This window comes from Felis catus, chromosome F2 (assembly GCF_018350175.1).
Source record: "Felis catus isolate Fca126 chromosome F2, F.catus_Fca126_mat1.0, whole genome shotgun sequence".
Lineage (NCBI taxonomy): Eukaryota > Metazoa > Chordata > Mammalia > Carnivora > Felidae > Felis > Felis catus.
Genome location: NC_058385.1, coordinates 63,537,289 through 63,559,787, shown reverse-complemented (window position 1 = coordinate 63,559,787; position 22,499 = coordinate 63,537,289). Strand labels below are relative to the sequence as shown.

At 40.5% G+C, this 22,499-nt stretch overlaps 2 protein-coding genes across 9 annotated transcripts in view; both read left to right on the top strand.

Annotated features, from left to right (window-relative positions):
- The window catches only part of DSCC1 (DNA replication and sister chromatid cohesion 1), a 33,798-nt gene extending 17,085 nt beyond the window's left edge, over positions 1–16,713 (top strand). For 3 of the 5 annotated variants that reach the window (XM_045050206.1, XM_045050207.1, XM_045050204.1), the window contains exons 2-10: positions 1,869–2,037; positions 4,133–4,171; positions 4,649–4,783; positions 7,209–7,299; positions 8,673–8,811; positions 9,284–9,336; positions 9,762–9,916; positions 12,269–12,417; positions 15,619–16,713. In XM_045050206.1, coding sequence (XP_044906141.1) covers positions 1,957–2,037; positions 4,133–4,171; positions 4,649–4,783; positions 7,209–7,299; positions 8,673–8,811; positions 9,284–9,336; positions 9,762–9,916; positions 12,269–12,417; positions 15,619–15,727 — 951 coding nt within the window. In that variant the 5' untranslated portion in view covers positions 1,869–1,956 and the 3' untranslated portion in view covers positions 15,728–16,713. The remainder of the gene's footprint in view (positions 1–1,868; positions 2,038–4,132; positions 4,172–4,648; positions 4,784–7,208; positions 7,300–8,672; positions 8,812–9,283; positions 9,337–9,761; positions 9,917–12,268; positions 12,418–15,618) is intronic. The other 2 variants (XM_004000085.6, XM_045050205.1) reach the window with 2 other exon arrangements.
- A 618-nt stretch (positions 16,714–17,331) lies between these two features.
- The window catches only part of TAF2 (TATA-box binding protein associated factor 2), a 96,383-nt gene continuing 91,215 nt past the window's right edge, over positions 17,332–22,499 (top strand). For 2 of the 4 annotated variants that reach the window (XM_045049869.1, XM_045049870.1), the window contains exons 1-2: positions 17,332–17,714; positions 18,426–18,480. In XM_045049869.1, the coding sequence (XP_044905804.1) occupies positions 17,632–17,714; positions 18,426–18,480 (138 nt within the window). In that variant the 5' untranslated portion in view covers positions 17,332–17,631. The remainder of the gene's footprint in view (positions 17,715–18,425; positions 18,481–22,499) is intronic. The other 2 variants (XM_023248218.2, XM_023248217.2) reach the window with 1 other exon arrangement.

The following is a 22,499-nucleotide window of genomic DNA, read 5'->3' as shown; positions in this document are numbered from 1 at the left end:
TAGAGAATCATTCTCTCAAATGTGTGCCCTCCCAGCTCCTGGAAATTAGGAGTTAGGGCTCTGGTTTGTTTCTTTTCTACACCACCCTTCTCCCAACACCTGTATTTCATTAGGTAGTTTGTTCTCTTGTAGATTCCTTTAAATTGAACTCCTCAAGATTTCAGTTTTCATATTTACTCATCTGGCAGTATTACAGTTAACTGGCCAGCCTCCAGCTGCTAGCCACAAAGTATCTTTAAGGGAACAGAAGCCTCACTCCTTGGTTTTCATCCCCACTGAGTTCTTGGCGAGCTAAGAAGGAACTTCAGGTGTGTGGACCTTCTTTTTATCCAGTTATTGTTCATCCACCTGGCAATCCAGAATGACCCGGAAATGTGTGTTGTGAAAACATTTTTGCCAAGGACGGATAGTTGTTTTAAACAAGATATTGAGGCCTGGATAGTGCAATGTAGAGGTAGATGTTGAAGAGTGGGTACTTGGGACTCTTAAGTGTTATTAGCACTGGGAAGCTAAAAAAAAGAAAAAAAAAACATGCATTCTTTTCACTTAAACTGAGTCTTTGTTTTAAAAAGTGCTTACGCGTTCTTCTATTTCAGGTTTTATTTTTGTTATTTCTTTAAAAGAAGTGAATAGTGTACAGGAGGATTAAATGTTTTATAGACAAATCTGCTAGGAACTGCTCCCTTGCTGTCAACCCCATCATCTTTTTTTTTTTTTTAAGATTTTAAAAAATGTTTATTTATTTATTTTGAGAGAGAGAGAGATGGGACAGAGAAAGAGGAGAGAGGGAATCTCAAGCAATTTATCCTGATGTGATAGACTGAGCCGAAATCAAGAATCAGATGCTGAGCCACTGAGCCACCCAGGTGCCCCCACCCATCTCCATCTTTAGTGTTTCCTCTTCTTCCTCACCTCTGTCCTTCCTCTCTTCTTTCTTCTTGCTCCTTTCCCCCTGTGAGCCTTTGTCAGAGCTTTACTGAAGTTTGTAAACCTGTTTTATATTTTTTCATTCAGTGTTGCATCTCTTTTCATAAAGTCCCAATATCTTTGCGACAAGAGCTGATGGGTAGGCTAGGATGTGTCCTTTGATTGTTAGGGGATACTCAGAACAAAACAAGAAGAACCACTCCTAGGTGGATACCCGGACCACCAGGTGATGATGATCATCTGGGAGCTTGTTAGAAATGCAGAATCCTGGGTCCTGTCCCAGGCCTGCAGATTGGGATTGTTTTTTTAAGAAGATTTTCTAAGATGCCGGTGCATAGGTTTGAGAAGTACTGCTTTAAGGTGGTTTAGGAAATTGACGTTGTGACTGAAGCTCCTGGGTGCTTTGTCTTGTGCTTTTCCAAGCAGTTTGCGTGCAGATGCCATGTGGTAACATTTGGACTGTTGGCCTCTTTGGATCTTTCTTGCAGGTTGAATGATTTTTCCTTGGTGAGGCCACCTGGTGCCCCTCTGTCTCTCAACTGGTTCTGCCATTGCTCTGTGGAGCCCAGCATTATGTGAGGGTGGTGAGAACAGGGGCCAGACACAGCCTCAAGACTTAATTTTTTTTTTTTAATGTTTATTTATTTTTGAGACAGAGAGAGACAGAGCATGAACAGGGGAGGGGCAGAGAGAGAGGGAGACACAGAATCTGAAACAGGCTCCAGGCTCCGAGCTGTCAGCACAGAGCCCGACGCGGGGCTCGAACTCACGGACCGTGAGATCATGACCTGAGCCGAAGTCAGACGCTTAACCGACCGAGCCACCCAGGCGCCCCTCAAGACTTAATTTTAAATTCTACAGGCCTAGAGGCCTTCTTTATAATGAAGATGTCCATTGGTGACTCAACAAACCATGTATTTTCTCTTCCCGTTTTCCTGCAGTCTTGTGATTCGTGGTGATAAAGATGAGCAGGCTGTGCTGTGCAGTAAAGACAAAACATATGACTTGAAAATAGCAGACACTTCCAATATGTTGCTTTTCATTCCTGGTTGTCAAACTCCTGACCAGCTGAAGGCGGAAGAAACACATTGTAACATTATTCATACTGAGGTACTGTTATTTGTGTTCTAATTTATATTTGAATCACAACACATGTGCTAATATTGCCTTTAATTAAAATCTTTAGGTGTGAAATGCATAATCACAGGGAACCTGAAAGGTTCTCTAATGAGATTTAAAATTTCTTGGCATCATTTGCTTGTTTGGAGTCTCGTGAGGTTGCTTTATTTTCCCTATTTGGTGTTTAAGTTCTAGACAAGTTGACCATGTCTGTCTGTGACATAGAAAGTTTGTTATGAGGTGACGTATTCCAAGCATTTTTACCTACTTTTAGTAAGCCTTGCTGTATGTATGTTTTGAAAGAAGACTCCCTCAAACCACAACTAGCACCTTAAGTAATATTTATGAGGCAGAGAAATGAAGAAATTGGAGTTTGTGAGGCAAGTGTGCGTGTCTGTCACCTTTGAAGTCCATTTAGTTCATTACTACCTCTAGCCATGTATGACAAAGTCTTAATTATTATGGAGGCTACTTGTGGTAGATGCCAAATAGAAGTCTCCATCCTGGTTAGCTTATTACACATGTCGTGATCAAAACACAGCCCTTAATTCTCTCAGAATGATTTTAGGCCAACTACTGCCTTAGAAATAGAATTGGAATAGAAATAAGGGGAAATATTGGGAAATCTCTGACCCACGATGTTGCTAGAACAAAAGAAATTCAGGTAAATTTTGTATTTTGGTTTTTTTTGGGGAGGGGGAGGGTCTTTTCATGGTAATCAACTAGAAACATGGGCAGTTTAATCTTTTTTAGACCACGTTACTTTCTCATCGGTTACCTGTTCTGTTGGTGTTTTTGCGGGCTGTAACAATACGGGAGTACCTTTGAGCTCTCCTTATGGGAATTGTGTGCACTGAGACTGGGCAACGCTTAACAAAGTTCTACCGACTAAAGTGTTTGTTTGTTTGTTTTTTTAATTTTTAATTTAATTTTATTTATTTTTGAGAGAAAGAGAGAGAGATCGGGGGGGGGGGCAGAGAGAGAGGGAGACACAGAATCCGAGGCAGGCTCTAGGCTCTGAGCTGTCAGCACAGAGCCCGATTCGGGGCTCGAACTCATGAACTGTGAGATCATGACCTGAGCCGAAGTCGGACGCTCAACCAACCGAGCCTCCCAGGTGCCCCACCAACTAAAGTTTTAATCTGAGGTTGCACTTCAGATGTCTGAAAGGGCTAGATAAGGAACGCACATGTGCAAAGCAGGCTGTTGTTGCTACATAGGGACCCCAGTCTCAGCAGGTAATAGAGGATGGTGGAGCCTGTGGCAAATTGAAGAGCACAGGCCCCACGTAGGTGGGCAGCCACAGCTTGGCCTTGTGGGAAAGCAAGCCCAGAACTGCCAAATCTTCCGATTTCTTGCTTTCGAGTAAACCTTGACATTTAGATCTTGGGGCAAAATCTAATTTGTCCACACTGGCAACTAATTTAAAATCTGTACTAATCCTCACTTCCCCACAACACAAAGCACACGCCAACAGCTGTGCTTTGGATAGAGCCTGAAGGCTGTAAGTTTGTGGACTGTGAAATCAGTCTTTTTGGTTTGGTCCTCACCCTCCTCTTCTGGAGTCCTCAGATTTATCAGCACCATCAGCTGGTCTGGGCCGTGTCTTTTGTCAGTCAAGCCTTGTACGAGCTTGAAGGGAGAAGCATTCCCCGACCTTCCATTTCCGAGTCAGAAGGCACTCCATATGTAATCCAGTTCAGCATTTTTTCCTTATTTTGTGTGAACCACTTACTGGGCACCTACTAAGTGCCACACACTGGCAAGTCCCGGAGGTAGAGAGGGATAACAGATAACGTATCATTTAGCCACTGTCAGCTGGGTTTCTCAGAGTCATAAGCCTCTCACTAATTTCAACAGTCAAATAAGGAATTAGCTGCAGTTCTAAATAGTAAGAAGTTCTTGCAGTGAAAAGAAGTGTCTCATCCTTAACTTGCTGCCACATTTTGACACCATGAACAACATAGAACAAGGATGCTCCCTCTCGCCTTTCACATCCCTTCATTATCTGAACACTGTGATCATGTCTCTTCCTTGTTCTCCGTTTTCCTGCCTAAAAAGACTCGTTTTCTGTTGTTTCCATCAGGTTTGCAGAACAGTCACCATCCTGGTCTTTCTTCTCCAGGTACACCCTAGTTCTCAGAACACGCTAGAGATATGGAGCTCGGTGATTGGTTCTATGTTGGCAGTTTTTAAAGTTTTTTTTAATGTTCATTTATTTTTGAGAGAGACAGAGAGAGACACAGTGTGAGCAGGGAAGGGGCAGAGAGAGAGGGAGACACAGAATCTGACGCAGGCTCCAGGCTCTGAGCTGTCAGCACAGAGCCCCATGTGGGGCTTGAACTCACGACCTGTGAGGTCATAACCTGAGCCAAAGTCAGACGCTTAACCAACTGAGCCACCCAGGCACCCTGGTGGTGTCTTCTTAATTGGGGTTTGGAAAGATGTTTCCTGAAGATACCCATCCATTTGCAAAGATGGCAGAAAGCAGAATGCTCAGCTCTCTTGTTTTCTTAGAGAGCAGATGAGTTGGTTGAGATTTTGTGTGAAATTTTCGTTTAGAATAGCCCCTGAAAGGCTACAATATATTTATACTTTCTAGATCTTTGGTTTTTCTAATAACTATTGGGAATTAAGAAGATGCAGACCTAAATTAAAGAAGCTAAAGAAACTTTTGATGGAAGATGCCTACGAAGGACCTGACAGTCAAAAAGAGAAGGATTCAAATCATTCAAAAGTAAGACTTATTTTCATTCTTTTTTAATTGAAAAATAGAACTGTAATTAGAGGTACTTAATGGTGACATTCTTATTTTTAATGTTTGTATCATGAAAATTTCAAATACACGCCAAAGCAGAAAGACCCCATATATTTATCACTCAGTCGAACATTTATCAGCGTTTTGTCAATCTTGTTTCTCCTGTCCCCCTGCTGCTTCCTACCTTTTTTTTTTACTTCTTTTTCTGGAGTATTTAGAAGAAAAAAATTTTTTTAATGTTAAATTTGAGAGAGAGAGAGAGAAGGGAAGGGGAAGAGAGAGAGGGAGACACAGAATGTGAAGCAGGCTCCAGGCTCTGAGCTGTCAGCCCAGAGCCTGACATGGGGCTCGAACTCATGAGCTGCAAGATCGTGACCTGAACTGAAATCGGATGCTTAACCGACTGAGCCATCCAGTCGCCCCTTTCTGGAGTATTTTAAAGCAAATCCTAGATATCATGGTGGCTACATAGCTAAAAGCTCCGCGTGTTCCTAACTATGAAATACGTTTTTTAGAAGTTAAATTAATTTTTATTTAATTAAAAATTATAATTAGGAGCTCTTCAGAAAAAAAGGCATTATGAAAATGGAAAGTATTCTTATTCTATTATGAGAATTAACTAATTCCTAGAAGTATGGAAAAATATTTATAAGCCAAGTAAAGAAATGTTCAAGTTTTTGATGTAGTTCAATATCGTAACTGTACTGGCATTCTGAAGGCTGTATTTACCTTACTTCTCTTTTTCTCCATTGACTTTTTTTTTTTTTGGTAACCACTTTATTGAGATACAATTTGTATACTAGACAGTTCACTCATTCAGTGGTTTTAGTACATTCACAGAGTTGTATGGTCATCACCATGATGAAGTTTAGGACATTTTTATTACCCCAAGGAAACCCTGTATTCCTTAACTGTTGTCTTCTAAACTTATCTTTCCCTGCTTCCCTCTCCCACCCAGCCCCTAGCAACCACTAATCTTTCAGTCTCTTGATTTACCTCTTTTGGGCATTTCATATGAATCGAATCATATAATATATGACCTTTTCTGACTGGCTTTCTTTTCTTTCTTTTTTTTTTTTTTTCCTGACTTGGCATATTTTCAAGGTTCATTCATGTTGTAGCATATATTGATAGTTTATTTCTCTTTATACTCCATTTTATGGATATACCACATTTTGTTTAGTCATTCCTCAGCTGATGGACATTTGGGTAGTTTCCTTATTTTATTATGAATGATACTTTTGTGAACATTCATATACAAGTTTCTAGGGGACCTGTGTTTTCCTTTATCTTGGTTATATACATAAGAGTGGAATTAATGGGTCATATTGTAACTCTTTGTAACTTTTTGAGGACTTTGTCAGACTGTTTTCCAAAGTGGCTGCACCATTTTGCATTCCCATTGTATGGGGGCTCCAATTTCTCCACATCCTTGACAACACTTGTTGTTATTTGTCTTTTTCGTATCAATACCAGTGGCTTTGAATTGGTATCATTGTGGGTTTTTTTTTTTTTTTAACGTTTTTTAATTTTATTTTTGAGAGAGACAGAGACAGAGTGCGAGCTGGGGCGGGGCAGAGAGAGAGAGAGACACAGAATCCGAAGCAGGCTCCAGGCTCTGAGCTGTCAGCACAGAGCCCGACATGGGGCTCGAACCCACGAACCGTGAGACCATGACCTGAGCTGAAATCGGCCGCTTAACAGACCGAGCCACCCAGGCGCCCCTGTATCATTGTGGTTTTGATGTACCTTTCCCTAATGACTGGTGATGTTGACCATCTTTTTATGTACTTCTTGACTATTTGTATTTCACTGAAAAAATGTCTATTCAGGAACTCCTTTGCCCAATTTTTAATTGGATTATTTGTCTTTTTATTACTGACTTGTAGGAGACTTCTTTATATAATCTAATTACAAAGTTCCTTATCAGAAATATGATTTGCTTAAGGAACCTTTCACGTTCCCAATATGGGACGTTCCCAATATGCCCCTTAAACGCTAACTCCCCAGTATTCCCTGCCTCCCAGCCTCTGGCAACTACTACCCTACTTTTCATCTCTATGAATTTGACTGTTCTAAATATCCCATACAGGTGGAATCCTGTAATATTTGTCCTTTTGTGTTGATGATATTTTGAAGTACAGTTTTGCATTTTGATGAAGTCCAATCTTTTGTCGCTTGTGTTTTTGGTATTGTATCTAAGCAACGTATTGCTAAATCCAACATCATGAAGATTTTCTTCTAAGATTTCATGTAGTAATCACTATACATTAAAAAGAGAAATTAAGGCTAAATTTTGCCTTAATCTGTTCTGTGTATTTATTCCTCCGAATTTCGTAAGTCTTAAGAAAATATTTTTCAAAGCCTTTAAAATGTTTTTTGGTTTTTTATTTTCTTGTTTCAGTACACAACTGAAGATTTGCTTAATCAAGTTCAGGCAAGTGAGGAAGAAATAATGGCCCAATTACAAGTTCTAAATGCCTGTGAGATTGAAGGTAACATTACTTACTGTGATTATTCATAAGAATGGAATTGGGCATCATGTGTGAGAGAGATTTATGGCCATCTTGATCCTATTGCACACTATTTACTTTTATTTTGGGCTTAAAGATGATGATATTTATATTTTTGGGGGTGGGGTCGAGACTGTGTGACCTTTACCTAAGGAGGTCAACCGTGACCAGTGACTCCAACCATTCCTTACAGGGCTTTTCCTTGAAGCACATTTGGTCCTAAGCATTGGAAATAAAGTTTTTTTTTTTTTTTTTCAACGTTTATTTATTTTTGGGACAGAGAGAGACAGAGCATGAACGGGGGAGGGTCAGAGAGAGAGGGAGACACAGAATCAGAAACAGGCTCCAGGCTCTGAGCCATCAGCCCAGAGCCCGACGCGAGGCTCGAACTCCCGGACCACAAGATCGTGACCTGGCTGAAGTCGGACGCTTAACCGACTGTGCCACCCAGGCGCCCCAGAAATAAAGTTTTTAATGATGAATGCCTGCTGTTAACTACCATGGTATATGGGTAACAGGAGTGTTGAGGTTAGAAACCAATGGATTTTAATGCAGCCCTGTGTATTAGTCATTTCTTGCCTGGGGATGGGTAAGATTTTGGTATGTGTCAAGGGGTGCATAGATTATTCCTAGCATTGTTTCTGAGATTGACGTCACACATTCCCTTTTCTAATGTTGCCTTGATTCTTTCGGAATAGCAATAGTAACATTCTTCCTTGGAAATGGTGGATTTGTGCTTGATTTGTTTCTCCAGGGATCATGGTAGAGCCTTCGATTATAAGATAGCATTTCATGATCTTTTACCAGAATAGGGAGAGGTATCTTGATGCCCTGATTTTATCTTGCCACTGGTTCACATTGTACCTCTGCATCTATTGACTCTTGAGTGACCTAGGCTTCTTTGTGAGCACGAGAACACTTCTGCAAGATGGCTGGGATGAGAATTAGAACCATGGCAGTGCCCCACAGCGGAGTTCAGCGTGTGGGATATCAAACCTACAGTCTTCACCTCCTTTGTATGGCGTTCTAATGAAATCACTATTCCAGCTACAGGTTTCCACATTTCCATTTAGATTGACAAGATTGTTCTGATATAATTGAGTGTTAAAGTACATGAAAAAAATCAGTGTTAGTCCTATGTAAGGTACTTTTTAAAAACTGCTTGGTTTCTCTTAAGACACAATTCATAATAATTAGGAGAAAAGCATAAAAAGAAGCATTGCTTATAAAGAAAGCTAAGACTTTAGTGTCTCTTTTTTTGTACTGGGCAAGAGCACGCTTCTTCTTTATTGATCATTTAGCCAATTAATTTGCTTAAGATGTTCTTTGGTAAAGATTACATTTGGAATTTGTAGGTTATTGGAGGATTCTTGACTTTGATTATGAGATGAAACTTCTGAATCACATAACTCAGCTTGTGGATTCTGAATCTTGGTCTTTTGGTAAAGTTCCTTTGAATACGTGCCTTCAGGAACTTGGGCCATTGGAGCCAGAGTAAGTATTTTAATCGCTGTTCCTCCACATTTCCTTTAAGGAAAGAAAATTATTTTTCAGGGTGGCACTAAACCCAGGGCCTAGGCTGTTTATAACTGGATATCATATAGACATTTAAAAAATATATAACCAGGAAGAGCTTAGGAATTTTGGTCACTAGGCTGAGTAAATGTGCATCATCTCTGTTTTTTTTCCTGCCATAAAAAATGTAAAGAAATAATTCTATTTAAGCTATCTTATGATAATAAGTGTAGGCTCACATAATTCATGTAAGAATGTTTAGCATGGGCCTGGCACATAATGGCTTCCTGTTATTTCTTAGTTCCTAGTGTAAAATTTTACGTGGCAATCAAAATCACTTAGAATTTCAGATCTTAAATTTATATATTAAGATTTTAGTTAGGAAAGGTGTTTAAGATGTAATGCATAAAAATGTGATAACTTTTCAAATGAGTATTTTTAAATTTTTCAGGGAAATGATTGAACACTGTCTTAAATGTTATGGAAAGAAATACATAGAGGAAGGTAAGATTTGAAAAGTATCTTAACTTGTGTGTGTTGAAAGTTGGTGTAGGTTCACCTGGGTGGCTCAGTTGGTTAAGCATCCAACTTCGGCTCAGGTCATGATCTTGTGGTTCGTGGGTTCGAGCCCTGCATCGGGCTCTGCGCTGACAGCTTGGAGCCTGGAGCCTGCTTCGGATTCTGTGTCTCCTTCTCTCTCTGCCCCTCCCCACTCACGCTCTGTCTCTGTCTCTCTCAAAAATAAATAAACATTAAAAAAAAATGTTTAAAGTTGGTATGCCTTTCTGAAGTGTGTGCCTGTTAAAAAGAACAACTCCATGGGCTTGTGAGTTGTGTATAATTTTTTCTGAGAAATTGCATTGAGGAAAAGGAAATGTTAGTAGTGCTTTGAATTGTCAGCATGAAACCATCTGATCCCTTTTCCTTAGGTGAAGTTTATTTTGAATTGAGCGCTGATAAAATATGCAGAGCAACAGCACAGATGCTACTTCAGAATGCAGTGAAATTTAATCTGGCTGAGTTTCAAGAAGTGTGGCAACAGAGTGTTCCTGAAGGAATGATAACCACGCTTGATCAACTTAAGGTAAGGTAGCAGTCATGCTTGCTTCCATAACTCACCAGCTTATCGTTAACTGTTGGGTGAAATGAAATTTGTATTGCAACTGCGTTTGGAGCCACTTCATCTTCCCAGTCACCATTTCTGCTAGGAGCACACCATGCATTCAGTCCATCACTGGCTTTAGAACACTTCTGTCACCTCAGTGAGATCCCTCAAGCCCGTGTATGGTTAAGCCTGCTTCCCACCCGGTGTATCTCATCTTGTTGCATCATCTTCATAATCTTCGCCGTAGCTTCATCTCTTCCCGCTTTTCTCCTGCTCGCTGCATAGCAGCCTTCTTGCAGGTTTTCAAGATCACCAAGCTGTCCTACCTTAGAACCTTTACTTAAGGCTTTTTGTTCTAGAATGGCCTTCTTTGTCATTTCGCCTTGCCACCTCCTATTTATCTTTGAGTCACTTCATCAAGGAGGCTTCCCTTTACTCTAACAAAAATGCCTCCTATTTTACTCGGCCATAGCACCCTGTGTTTTTCCTTCATGGTACTTACTGCTTAGCCCTGGGAAAATGTTTAATTGTGTGGGTTTCCTACTCTCTGCTTAGATAGAATTTTGTTCACTGTTGCTTATCAGTACATAGCATACTGCCTGGTCTGTAGCATATGCTCAGTAAATATTTGTTAAATCGTGAAAGGATTTGCAGGGTATTTACAGAGCTCCTTTTATGTCTAGGCACCATGCTAGATGCTGAGGGGAAAACATCACACAACGGGCCATCAAGGCTCTAAGCCTGGGATCTGGCAATGGGGGGGTGCACATCACCTGTATAAATCTCTTCTAATAATGTAGAGTGATCTGTGTCATGGGAAGGACATGTACACGATGTTACGGGAGCAAAGAAAAGGGACTTATTCACCTGCCTGGTCAATCGGAGATGATTTTCTGAAGGAATGGCTGTTTTAGCTGCTGGGTTTGAAAGAATGAACTGTTAACTCTCAAGATGGAAGGGCAGAGATGAGGATCCAGGATAGCATGTTCCAAGGCGTGGAGGGACACAAATTGGGGCGCTGTTAGTATGAAGAAGAGTTAGAGTAGAAGTTGTTGGTGAGTCAGTGAGGGACATTATGGTCTGTGCTAAGGAATTTCAGCCCTATTTAGAAAGCTCTTCTGGGGCCCTTTAGTGACATCAAAAGAGCTACCTGATGAATTTTGTCTTAGGGGAAGAACACTGACCTTGAAGATGGTTGGATGGAAGGTTGGCTAGATTGTGAAAAAGGAGAACTATCCAGGCTCTCTATACTTAAGTACTCCTGAGAAAGTACTGACTAAAGAACTAGGTGATGGAGCATCGATAGAGAAATGTTGAGGCCTTAAAATCTATAGGATTAAGTGACCACTTAGGTATGGGGTTTGAATAATGGAATCTAGGATAATGCCCAGGTCTCCTCATGTCCTAGGATAATGGGACTAGAGCAGGTTTGGGTGACAAACACAATGAGTTCATAGATAGGTTTGGATAGAGTTCTTGTGCCTGGAAGGGAGATTTGGGTTGAATATATATATATATATATATATATATACACATATATATATATATATATATATGTATATATATATATGTGTATATATATATATATATACATATATATACATATATATATACATATGTATATATGTATATATGTATATATATATGTATATGTATATGTATATATATATGTATATATATGTATATATATGAAGATATATATATATATATACACAAGATATATATATATGAAGATATATATATATACACATGAAGATATATATATATACATGAAGAGATATATATATATATATATACACACACACACACACACACACCATCTAGCAAGTAAGTGGTGCTTATAGTTATGGGTTTAGTTGAGGTTGGTTGAGCCACCCAGGACAGTGACAGTGAGACAAGTCGAGGGGTCAGCGTAGAGGCCCAAGGAACTGCAACATTGAGGTAGGAGGAAAATGAGATGGTGGTGTCAGAGATAGAGATTCAAAGAGGTAGGGATCAACATGAATAAAGAAAACAGGGCTAGCAAGATGAATCCAAGAAAGGGCCCACTGGATTTGTCAAGGACACGTTATTGGTAACCTCGAACTAGAGCTATCCTGATAAATTGTGCAGTAGGAGCCAATAAATTGCAGAAGGGAAAAGGAGAATTCACTGTTTAATGGAGGTGATTTTGTGAAAAAGGCTATCGAAGGTCTCTCTGTAGTTTGTGTGTTTCACATAACTGATATTTTAAATGGCTTGGGCTCCGGTGAACCTAAAGGTAAAAAATGAGTTATATTTAAACATTAGACCATCATTTTAACTGCCCTTTTTCGTTTCATTTTTTCATAGGGTTTAGCCTTGGTGGATAGACAGTCAAGACCAGAAATCATATTTTTGCTAAAAGTAGATGATCTACCTGAGGATAATCAAGAACGTTTTAATAGTCTATTCTCTCTAAGGGAAAAGTGGACAGAAGAAGATATTGCTCCATATATTCAGTAAGTCGTTTGCTAAAATGGATTTGTCTTCTCTGTCGTTCTCCACAACTTCCAATCCTGAGGTTGGAGAACGTGTTGTCTTTCATCCTCATCCTGCCTCTAAAACGACTTCTCTGCCCTCCTCCCTGCAAAACTGCAGCTCTTAGAGGAATAGTAAGGCTACGTACCCCACTATGACTCTCTGACTGGCACCTCCTATCTTTCCTGCTGCTTTGCTTTAACATCTTGGTAGATGCCAGATTGCAGGGAGAATGATTAGCTCTTTAGTCACTGTTTACAGAACCTCAAGTGCACTAACGTTACCACCTCTTTACTTCTCACCTCGCATGTCCTCTCCTCTCTTTCCCCAGGTTGGATTTCCTGGTCCAGATCTCTAGCTTCTACTGTGTGTGCTTTTCTCCTATTGCCCTCTCTCCCCCTCTTGTCATACCTCTCTGGCAAAAATCTGCAAAGATTAAACCCAACTTTCTGCTTCCTCTATGCCTCTACCTGGGCAAGTGGAATTTCCTGGAGAAAAAGACACAATGGAAGTTGCCAGTCTTACTTAAGAGCTTACGTGGTACTTGGCAGAGTTCTTGGCAAGGCACCGTTTCCTTATGAGACTTTTCTACCTTTGGAGCTCACTTTTCATACTTTTGCTTTTTGCATCATCAATACCTCCTTTTTCCTCTTCATCCTCAGCTTGTGACCTCATTTCTTAAGAAAATAGAAACAGATGAGAAAAGACAAGGACAACCTCTTTCCTACTGCCAAACCTGCCAGCCTCTGTGTGTGTGTGTGTCTGCGTACACTTCCTTTGCAGTCCCTCCTCTACAATGCATGAACCGTCCCAGCTCCTAAGGCCAATCCTCCCTCTGCACTAGATCCATCCCTCTGGCCTCATTAAAGACGTATATCCTCTACTTATCCTTTCCCCCTTGTGTTATTCATGTCTCCCTACCTGCTGGATTATTCCCACCAATATATGGTATGCTGTAGTATTGCTCATCTTAAAAAACAACAACAACCTACCGGACCCCATGCCCTCTGTTCTCCTTCACAAAAAACTCCTTTTAAAAGTACTCATTTATATTACTTCGTCTCTGGGGCGCCTGGGTGGCTCAGTTGGTTAAGCATCTGACTTCGGCTGAGGTCACGATCTCGCATTTCACGAGTTTAAGCCCCACCTCGGGCTCTGTGCTGACAGCTCAGAGCCTGGAGCCTGCTTTGGATTCTGGGTCTCCCTCTCTCTCTGGCCCTCCCCCACTTGTGCTCTGTCTCTCTGTCTCTCTCTGTCTCATAAATAAAAACACTAAAAAAACCTTTATATTACTTTGGCTCCCATTCTTTCCTTAAGCTGATGGCATCTTAACCTGATGGCATCCATTTGTCTACATGCAGTGGTCAGTTGTCTTGTTTCTTGGCCTCTTAGCACTGTTTGACACTGTGCAACTGCTTTCTACTTGAAACACACTGGTTTTTCCCCTTCTCTCCCAAGGTAGCTCTTTTTCTGTCTCTTTTGCTGATGTCTCCCTGTTCTTCCCAATCTTTAAATGGAGTGTTCTAGGACTCCATTCTTGGCCGTCTTTTCTTCTATGTTTTTTCCTTGGTGCCCTCATCTAGGCTTGAATTTAAATTTAAAGACTTCCTAATTTTATCTTCACACTTGATCTTTTCCCTGAGCTCTAGTTTCTCTTATCTAGCTGCCTAATGAACATTTCCACTTGGATATCTAAGAGGAATTTTAACTTGCCATGCTCACAACAGAGTTGTCCTGACCCCATCTTCCACACCTCAGTTAACAGCACTACCATTAAAACAGTTACTCAAGTGAGGAGCCCAGCTGTCATTTTCTTCCCTCACCCCCTGGTTCAAACTATGAGCAAATCCTAATGGAGCATCTAGTACCTGCCTCTGAATTGGTCTCCCTACTTACACTTTTCCTCTTCCCCTCTCCTCCTTTTCAAACTTTTTATTTTAGAAAACTTTAAACATTCAAAAGTGACAATATAACATAATGAACCCTCCCTCTACTCATCACTCAGCTTCCATAATCCACTCATTGCCTCCATTATTTACAACGCAGGTCACATTCTGTTTTTCCATTCACTAAAACCCTCCTAGGGACTTCCCTTTATACTTAGAATGAAATCACAGTTGCTTTCCATGTTCTTTAAGGCCCTGTATGCTCTTGCCCTTGCTTCCTTCTCCAGCTCATGTTCTTTTGTCCTTCCTTCCCTTCATGTGTTCCAGTCATAGCCTTCTCCTCTTTGGGGTACAGGAAAGGAAGCTCAAGTTGAGGGAGGGTAGGTAACCCAGGCAAGCACACATAGGTAGCCTATAATGCAGGGTCTCTGTGTCTAGATCTCCCTGTATTACATGGCTTGTATTTCTAATGTGGAGGCTGTGTGATAGAATTGGGGGGGGGGGGGGGGGGAAGGACTCAGAAGCCATGCAGACCTGGCAGCAAAATTTGGTTCCATACTTGGGTGCCTGAGCTAGTTTCCTCATATCTAAATTTTTTTTTTTTTTTTACATTTATTTATTTTTGAGAGAGAGAGCACGCGCGCGCACACAAGTGGGGGAGGGGCAGAGAGAGAAGGAGACACTATCCGAAGCAGGCTCCAAGCTGTCAATACAGAGCCTGACGTGGGGTTCGCACTCACAAACCACAAGATCATGACCTGAGCCGAAGTCAGATGCTTAACTGACTGAACCACCCAGGGCCCCTAGTTTAATCATATCTAATGTGGGGTTAAATAATAAATTACTTTTACTCTTTCTGTGAAGGTTAAATGAGATAATACATGTAATGTACCTAGTTCAATTAAGGCTTAGTAATCACTCCCTACCACACACACACATTCATTCTTTCTTTTTTTTTTTTTTTTTTTTAACATTTTATTTTCTTTTTTTGAGAGGGAGAGAGAGAGAGCATGAGCAGGGCGGGGCAGAGAGATAGGGAGACAGAATCCAAAGCAGGCTCCAGGATCTCAGCTGTCAGCACAGAACCCGATGTGGGGCTTGAACCCATGAACGTGAGATCATGACCTGAGTCAAAGTTAGACTCTCAACCAACTGAACCACCCACGTACTCCTCACATACTTATGCTTGTTGGAAAGATGGATTTAGATGAGAGAGAAATAACTAGCACTGTGAATATTATGTTATGTTCCCTAATATTTTCATGCTATTAATTTATTTTTTCATTGTTTCCACAGAGATTTGTGTGGAGAGAAGCAAACCATAGGTACATTACTCACGAAATATTCTCGTTCTTCAATACAAAATGGTGTTAAAGTTTATAACTCAAGAAGACCCATTTCTTAAAAGAACAACAGTCTTTGGGACTAAAGTTGCTTCATAAAGTTGATGGATACAAGAAAAAGATTCTTTCCTGTATTTGTATTCCAGACTTTAAAGAACATACTGCCTTGAGGCATTTTTCTCCTCATTCCTAAGCATGTTGCAACTACTGCTCTTTTTGCCCTTAAATGTAATAGGAAATTTCTGTGTCTTTCAAGTTGTGTTTGCATTATGCATACAGTGTAAAGGACAAAAGAGAGTGGTGTTTACTATATTTAGAATACCTAAGGAGTCTACACATTTTTATTTATAGAAAAAGAGTTTTGTCTTTTTTTATATTTGAAATTGCATTTAATTAGGATTTGATATTCTAATCATTAACAAATTTAAAGGCTTTTTCAAAGAACTAAATAGTAATAGTTTCCTGGAAGAGAAATTTATTCAGTTAAATGTCATTTCTCAAGGGATTTCTCCTCTACTTTCAACATCCCACCAGAACAGGGAGTCGCTAGATGTTCTGTTATCTAAATTAGTTGTTTTCATGGATGAAATTGGCTTGGTAATAGCTCCTGTGTTGCCTGGCTGGTATAGACATATACTTTGGGATGAAACGGATTTGATCTTCAATCTTTTGTGAAGAATGCTAATAGAGCAGTTTATAATCCTATAATGGGTAAAACTGACACAGCTAATACTAGAAAACGCCAAGTAATTTCTAGTTGGTTTTGGAATGCTTGATAAAGTTTGTTTATAGCTTTATTTTCCTAATTTGTATTCATTTAGACCAAAGTTCAAATTATCTTTTCCTTAGCTAATAAACTTGTCACCAGGACAGTTTGAGGGGTTAGGCCAAAGTTAAATCTGATCCAAGGTTAAAAAAAATGTTAATCTACAATTACCTGAGATTTAACTGTTACTGAAATTTACAATTGTTCTATTCTCTTGTACATGAACTGCAAGTTACTGATGGCTTCAAAATATTTGTCTTTCCAATAAATGTTTTATTATCAGTGTGCATTATTATTTTTTAAAGTACTGGGGCGCCTGGGTGGCGCAGTCGGTTAAGCGACCGACTTCAGCCAGGTCACGATCTCGCGGTCCGTGGGTTCGAGCCCCGCGTCGGGCTCTGGGCTGATGGCTCCGAGCCTGGAGCCTGTTTCCGATTCTGTGTCTCCCTCTCTCTCTGCCCCTCCCCCGTTCATGCTCTGTCTCTGTCTGTCCCAAAAATAAATAAAAAACGTTGAAAAAAAATTTTTAAAAAGTACTGAGGCAACAGTACCTAGTAAGGACTGTGGAGTCTGAGTTAGACTACCTGCGGTCTAACTACACGTTTTCCAGCCCAAATAAGCTGGGCCCAGTGAGTTCATGATGTCTGTTCACACAGCAAACCAGCAGGACACCCCCCCCCCCACTCCTGGTTTCGTGTATCCCTGGCTACTAACACCCCCACCAACCTCCTGTCCCGTTCTTCGCAAGCCACTATATATTTGTGTCGTATTTCCTAAATTTTAACAGTTCCTTCCCACAGAATATATATGGTCAAAGAGGCGAAACCCTCTAGCGCTATCGTACAAGACCCGCCCTCTGACCCAAAGCTTCCGGCTTCCGCCCGCGCCGCCGTTCCACTTCCGCTGACTCCAGAGGTTAGAGGTGACAGGCAAGATGTCGGCTGACGGTGGCTTTGAGCGGTTGCTGAGAGGAGCATCTTCGTGACAAGCTCGGCGGAGGGGGCTGAAAGGAGCCGGATCGAGGGAGCGAGTTCGAGGCGGCGGCAGATTGGACGGGGCCGGGTGTGGGCGCCGAGGGAGCCCTGGTCGCTGGGCATGACTGTCGGGAGCGAGGGGGAGCGAGGAGTGGGAGGTGCAGGAGGCCGGTAATACCCCGCAGCCCCCGGGAAACCGGGAAGCCAAGCTCGGTGGGAGCGCTTCATGCCGCCAACTGGTTTAGAGCCCGCCAGAATGAACAGGAAGAAAGGAGACAAGGGCTTTGAAAGCCCAAGGCCATATAAATTATAAGTATTTTTTCATCTTCCTTTCCTCTTCTAGCTTTTGTTTTTATTAATTATACTTGGTGATTGCTTGAAACTGCCTTTGTGAGCCTGGGAAATCTAGTAGGAAACTAGAACCCATTTACAGTGATGGAAATGGTGTTTGTTGGGTATCGTGTATGGTTTTGAATGACAGGGTTATTCAACAAATTTAATGTCCTTTGCTGGTTAATAGGTGGTTTTTTTTCATATATATATGTGTATATACACATTTTTTTTAATCTGTTTATTTTGAGGGGGAGAGAACACGAGCAGGGGTAGGGGCAGGGAGAGAGGGGGAGAGAGAGAGAGAGAGAGAGAGAGAGAGAGAAAGAAAGAGAAAGAGAATGAATCCCAAGCAGGCTCAGCGCTGTCAGCACAGAGCCCCACGGTGGGACTCAGTGTCAGGAACCGTGAGATCATGACCTGAGCTGAAATTAGGAGTATGACGATTAACCGATTGAGCCACCCAGGGGCCCTGATTGTGTTTTTCTTAAAGTACCTTGCTGTCTTTTTTTTTCCAGAGAAATCTTTTTCCATTTGTTTTGCTCAGTTTAAAACATGCAATTACCTTAATTTGCAGGATTTTAAATGGAAAAATTAAGTACTGTGCGCTGCTTATTCCTTGTTTATACTTGAATAGGCTTATGCTTTCGTTTACTAAAAGTACTTTTTTTTTTTTTTTTTTTAATATACAACCCATCAGGTCGTCTGCATCAACAACATAAACTTTCAGAGAAAATCTGTTGTGGTGAGTATGTTCTCAACAATTATAAGCAGTAACAAGTCACCTTTACAGTATTTAGAAACTTTCACTTCCAGATAACTGTGTTTGAAGAGTAGGTGAGATTTGGGATTCAGATATGTATGACTCCAAGGTGAATAGCCTTGCTGCTATACTGGCTGCCTTCTCAATTCTTCTTTCTTTCTTTCTTCCTTCCTTTCTTTCTTTCTTCCTGTCTTCCTTTCTTTCTTTTTTTTTTTTTTTGTTTCCAGGTTAATATTTTATTCCATTTAATCAGTTGTGGAATGTGAAAGTCTGTATCACCAAGCATTTTAGAATTGTGAAAGAAACAAGAATAAGTCCATAGTGAAATTTCTTCTGTGAAAAAAAAAATTAAGGTTAGGGCTCTCATTGACTTGACTTGGCTGCTAGGAGGCCAGTTTTGTTTTCTAATTCTTGGCTGACCTGGTTTAGGTGGATTGCTTTGTAAAGTTTTAGATAAGGTGTTTGATACATATAGATTGCATATATATCCTTGGAGTATAGAAGTCTTTGGCTACCTAAGTGCTTAATTTGGGGGGACTTGTATTAAATAGAATCTTAGCTGTTTTTATTTATTGTTTGGAGGTGTATGTGATGGCATGAAATTCCCCCCAGATGTTATCCATGTATTTATATGTTTACTTAAGATGAGCTATATAGTTAAAAAAATGGAACCTCTTCATAGGAATCATAGAATCCTTAAAGGTTCATTAAGTCCCATGTCCTCAAAGAAATTTCTCAATCAGTATTCCTTACATATGATAACAGCTGACCCTTGCACAATGTAGGGGTTGGCATCCCAACCCTCTGCACATTAAAAAATACGGGTATACCTTTTGACTTTTCAAAAACTTAGCTACTAATAGCCTGCTGTTGACCAGAAGTGTTACCAATAACATGAAGTCCATTACTGCATAATTGGTATGCTTATTATATACTGTGTTTTTATAATAAATATTGAGAAAGAACATGTTATTAAGAAAATCATAAGGAAGAGAAAATACGTTTACAGCACTGCACTGTATTTAACAGGACAAAATCCATATATAGGTGGGCCTCTACAGTTCAAACCTGTGTTCAAGGGTCAATTGTATTTACCTTGTACTTCACAGAAGGGTACTTTAGGTGTGTTGTGTTGTATGAATTGGGTAGGGAAGATAGGAGAATTAGGGAGTTTAGTTAAGAAGTTATTGTCATATTCTTACAATGAAGCCCTGAAGGAAAATAACAATAGTGAAAGTGGTATAGAAATAGAGTTGATATGGTTGACTGAATTATAGTGAACATTTATTGAGTATATACTATGTATGAGACTGTTGTAAGGTTTTATGTGTATGACCTCACTTAATCTTCACAATAACCCCATGAAATAGATACTGTTTTACCTTTATTTTTATAGTTCAAGCAGCTGAAAGATTTCAGACTAAGTAACTTTCATCAGGGTGTAAAGTTAGCAAGTGATTGAGCCATTTAAAAAATTTTTTCTTTTTTTAAAATATTTATTTGGTTTTGAGAGACACAGAGTGAACGGGGGAGGGGTAGAGAGGAAGGGAGACACGGAATCCGAAGCAGACTCCAGGCTCGGAGCTGTCAGCGCAGAACCCAACTTGGGGCTCAGACTCATGAGCTGTGAGATCATGACCTGAGCTGAAGTGGATGCTTGACTGACTGAGTCACCCAGGCACCCCCATTTTTTAATTATAGATGATCTAAGAGTCACCTGCAGCTCCTTTCTGTCATTGTTTCCCCTTTCAACCTCCTCTGCCCCTGCCAAATTGAGAGATGGAAAGGAATTGCAGATAAATTTTACTGAGAATGTTAGGAAGGAGTTGTGAATGATTTTTGGGTTTCCCACTAGAAAAATTGGTTGGATGGTGTATGGATTAGGGTCCCAGAAGGAAATAAGCAGCATATTCATGTAGGTTGAGGGAAAGTAGAAGAAGACTATTTAGAAGACACAGGGTTAAGAGAAACCAAGAGATGGTAGGGCACACTAGGTTAGCAACAAGGAATAGTTATTACTTCTAAACCTGAAAGAACAAAGGAAGGAAGAAGTTACTGGAAACTATAGTAGTTGTCAGAGTGACCTTATAGGAGGTGTGGCCGTTGGTAGAAGAATGAAGCTACTTCCTCCCTTAGCTGGATAGGGAGGAACCTGGAGGGATAAATGTAATGGGCTCACTTTCCTTCCCCTCTCCAATTTTGTCCTTGTGCTTCCCATTTGACCACCCCAACCAGAAGCTGAAGGGCTGGTGCCCAGTTAATGCAACTCCTGGGGTGTATAGTGTATTAGGAGGGGCAAAAGAATATCTAGAATAGTCTACTCGTTTTGCCCCCAAGCCATCCTTGTTTTTTGTTGAGAAGAAAAGCTAGTGTTCCCAACACAGGGGACTTAACGAAGTCTTATCCGCTATTGCAGAGGTTGGCAATGGCCAGCTACCTATTTTTGTAACAAATTTTATTTGAGCACAGCCACACCCATTTATTTATATATTGTCTAAAGTGCTTTGGAGCTACACTGGCAGAGTTGAGTACCTGTGACAGAGACTGTGTGGCCTACAAAATCTACTTACTATCTGACCCTTTAAGAAAAAGTTTGCCAATCCCTCACCTAATGAATTCACATGAGGATATGGTAACTCATCTCTACTCCCATGTAAGGTGTTAGATATCACCAGTAGCTTTCGTACAAACTAGTGGAAAGAAAAGTGGGTAAGAGAATGTGAAACTTAAGAGCCACTGTTTTCTTTAGCAGGTGTCAAGGCCAAAGTTGATATAGACCGCTGTGTTACTCTTCCACCTATTCCATTTTTCCTTTTTCTTCTGCCAACATTTCTGTTGGTCTGACCTAGACCTTCATTCCTGTAGGATCTGCATCCTTGCTTGTCCTGTCTTTTTTGGGTTCACAGTTTTCCGTTGATTAGTGCTATTGGCCAAGTGACCCTGAGATGCATTCTGTGAATCTCTGTGAACCGCAGATATAATTGTTGTCCTTACTGTATAGCAGAACCTTAGTTCCTGTTTGGTAATTGAGATTAGTCATTCCAGTCAGTATAGTGACCCTCTCTCTGTTGGTTCCATAACATGAGGAACCTAACGTGGCCAAGTGACAGTCTCAGCTTCCAAATGGAACCATGATTATATGCCCTGGTGGATGCATTTTTCTGTTGGCCAAACATACCGAACCGAACACAAGGTTACAAAGATAGCAAAAATTCCTTCCGTGGTTTTTTTGATGCAATAGTGAGAATAGTCACTCCAATTTTTACCTTTTGGTTCGCAGATCTATTTTGGCTTTGGAGAGATGTCTCTATATATATGGTACACTAATTAAGACAGCATCCTGTTGTAGGTCTCTGAGTTGGTGCTGTAATTAAGCCTACAGCAGTTGATCATGCCAGTCCTTCTGGATAATCGGGTACAAGATAAAACTAGTAAATTTTGTATGTAAGAACCCATAACCACACTTTCCTATACACTAAGTTGGAGTTATGTATGAGATAATACAATGATATATAAGATTTTCTGTAAGTATGTTGTAGTTAGGGAAGGAAAATTTAGAATATGTGTCTGTTCTTGTAAGGGCATATCATGTTCTTGATATGAGCTGTCTGATGTAGTCATTCTACCAAGTGATTAACTGGTCCTTCTAGTACCATATTGGATGCTTAGTATGATCCTCTACTACTAGTAGTGGGCACTCAGCAGTGGTGGTAGTCAGATCGTCTTTGGTGTGTATGTTGGTGGGGGGAAGACCATGTTGTTGGGCTCATGCATAGCCTCCATTCTGCCTCCGTGACCACTTTGTATATCGAACAGGGTGTCTAGGGAAAGAATCTTTGAGATCTATTTCATCTTGCCAGTTGGTTTTTGAGGGTCCTGTCTGCCGTAGATGCCCTCTGATGGCCATTTATGTGATAATAACATGGATATTTTCACATTATACTTGTGCTGAGAAATCCATTAATACACGTCTTCTACCATCTTCTATTTTCAGTCTTTTA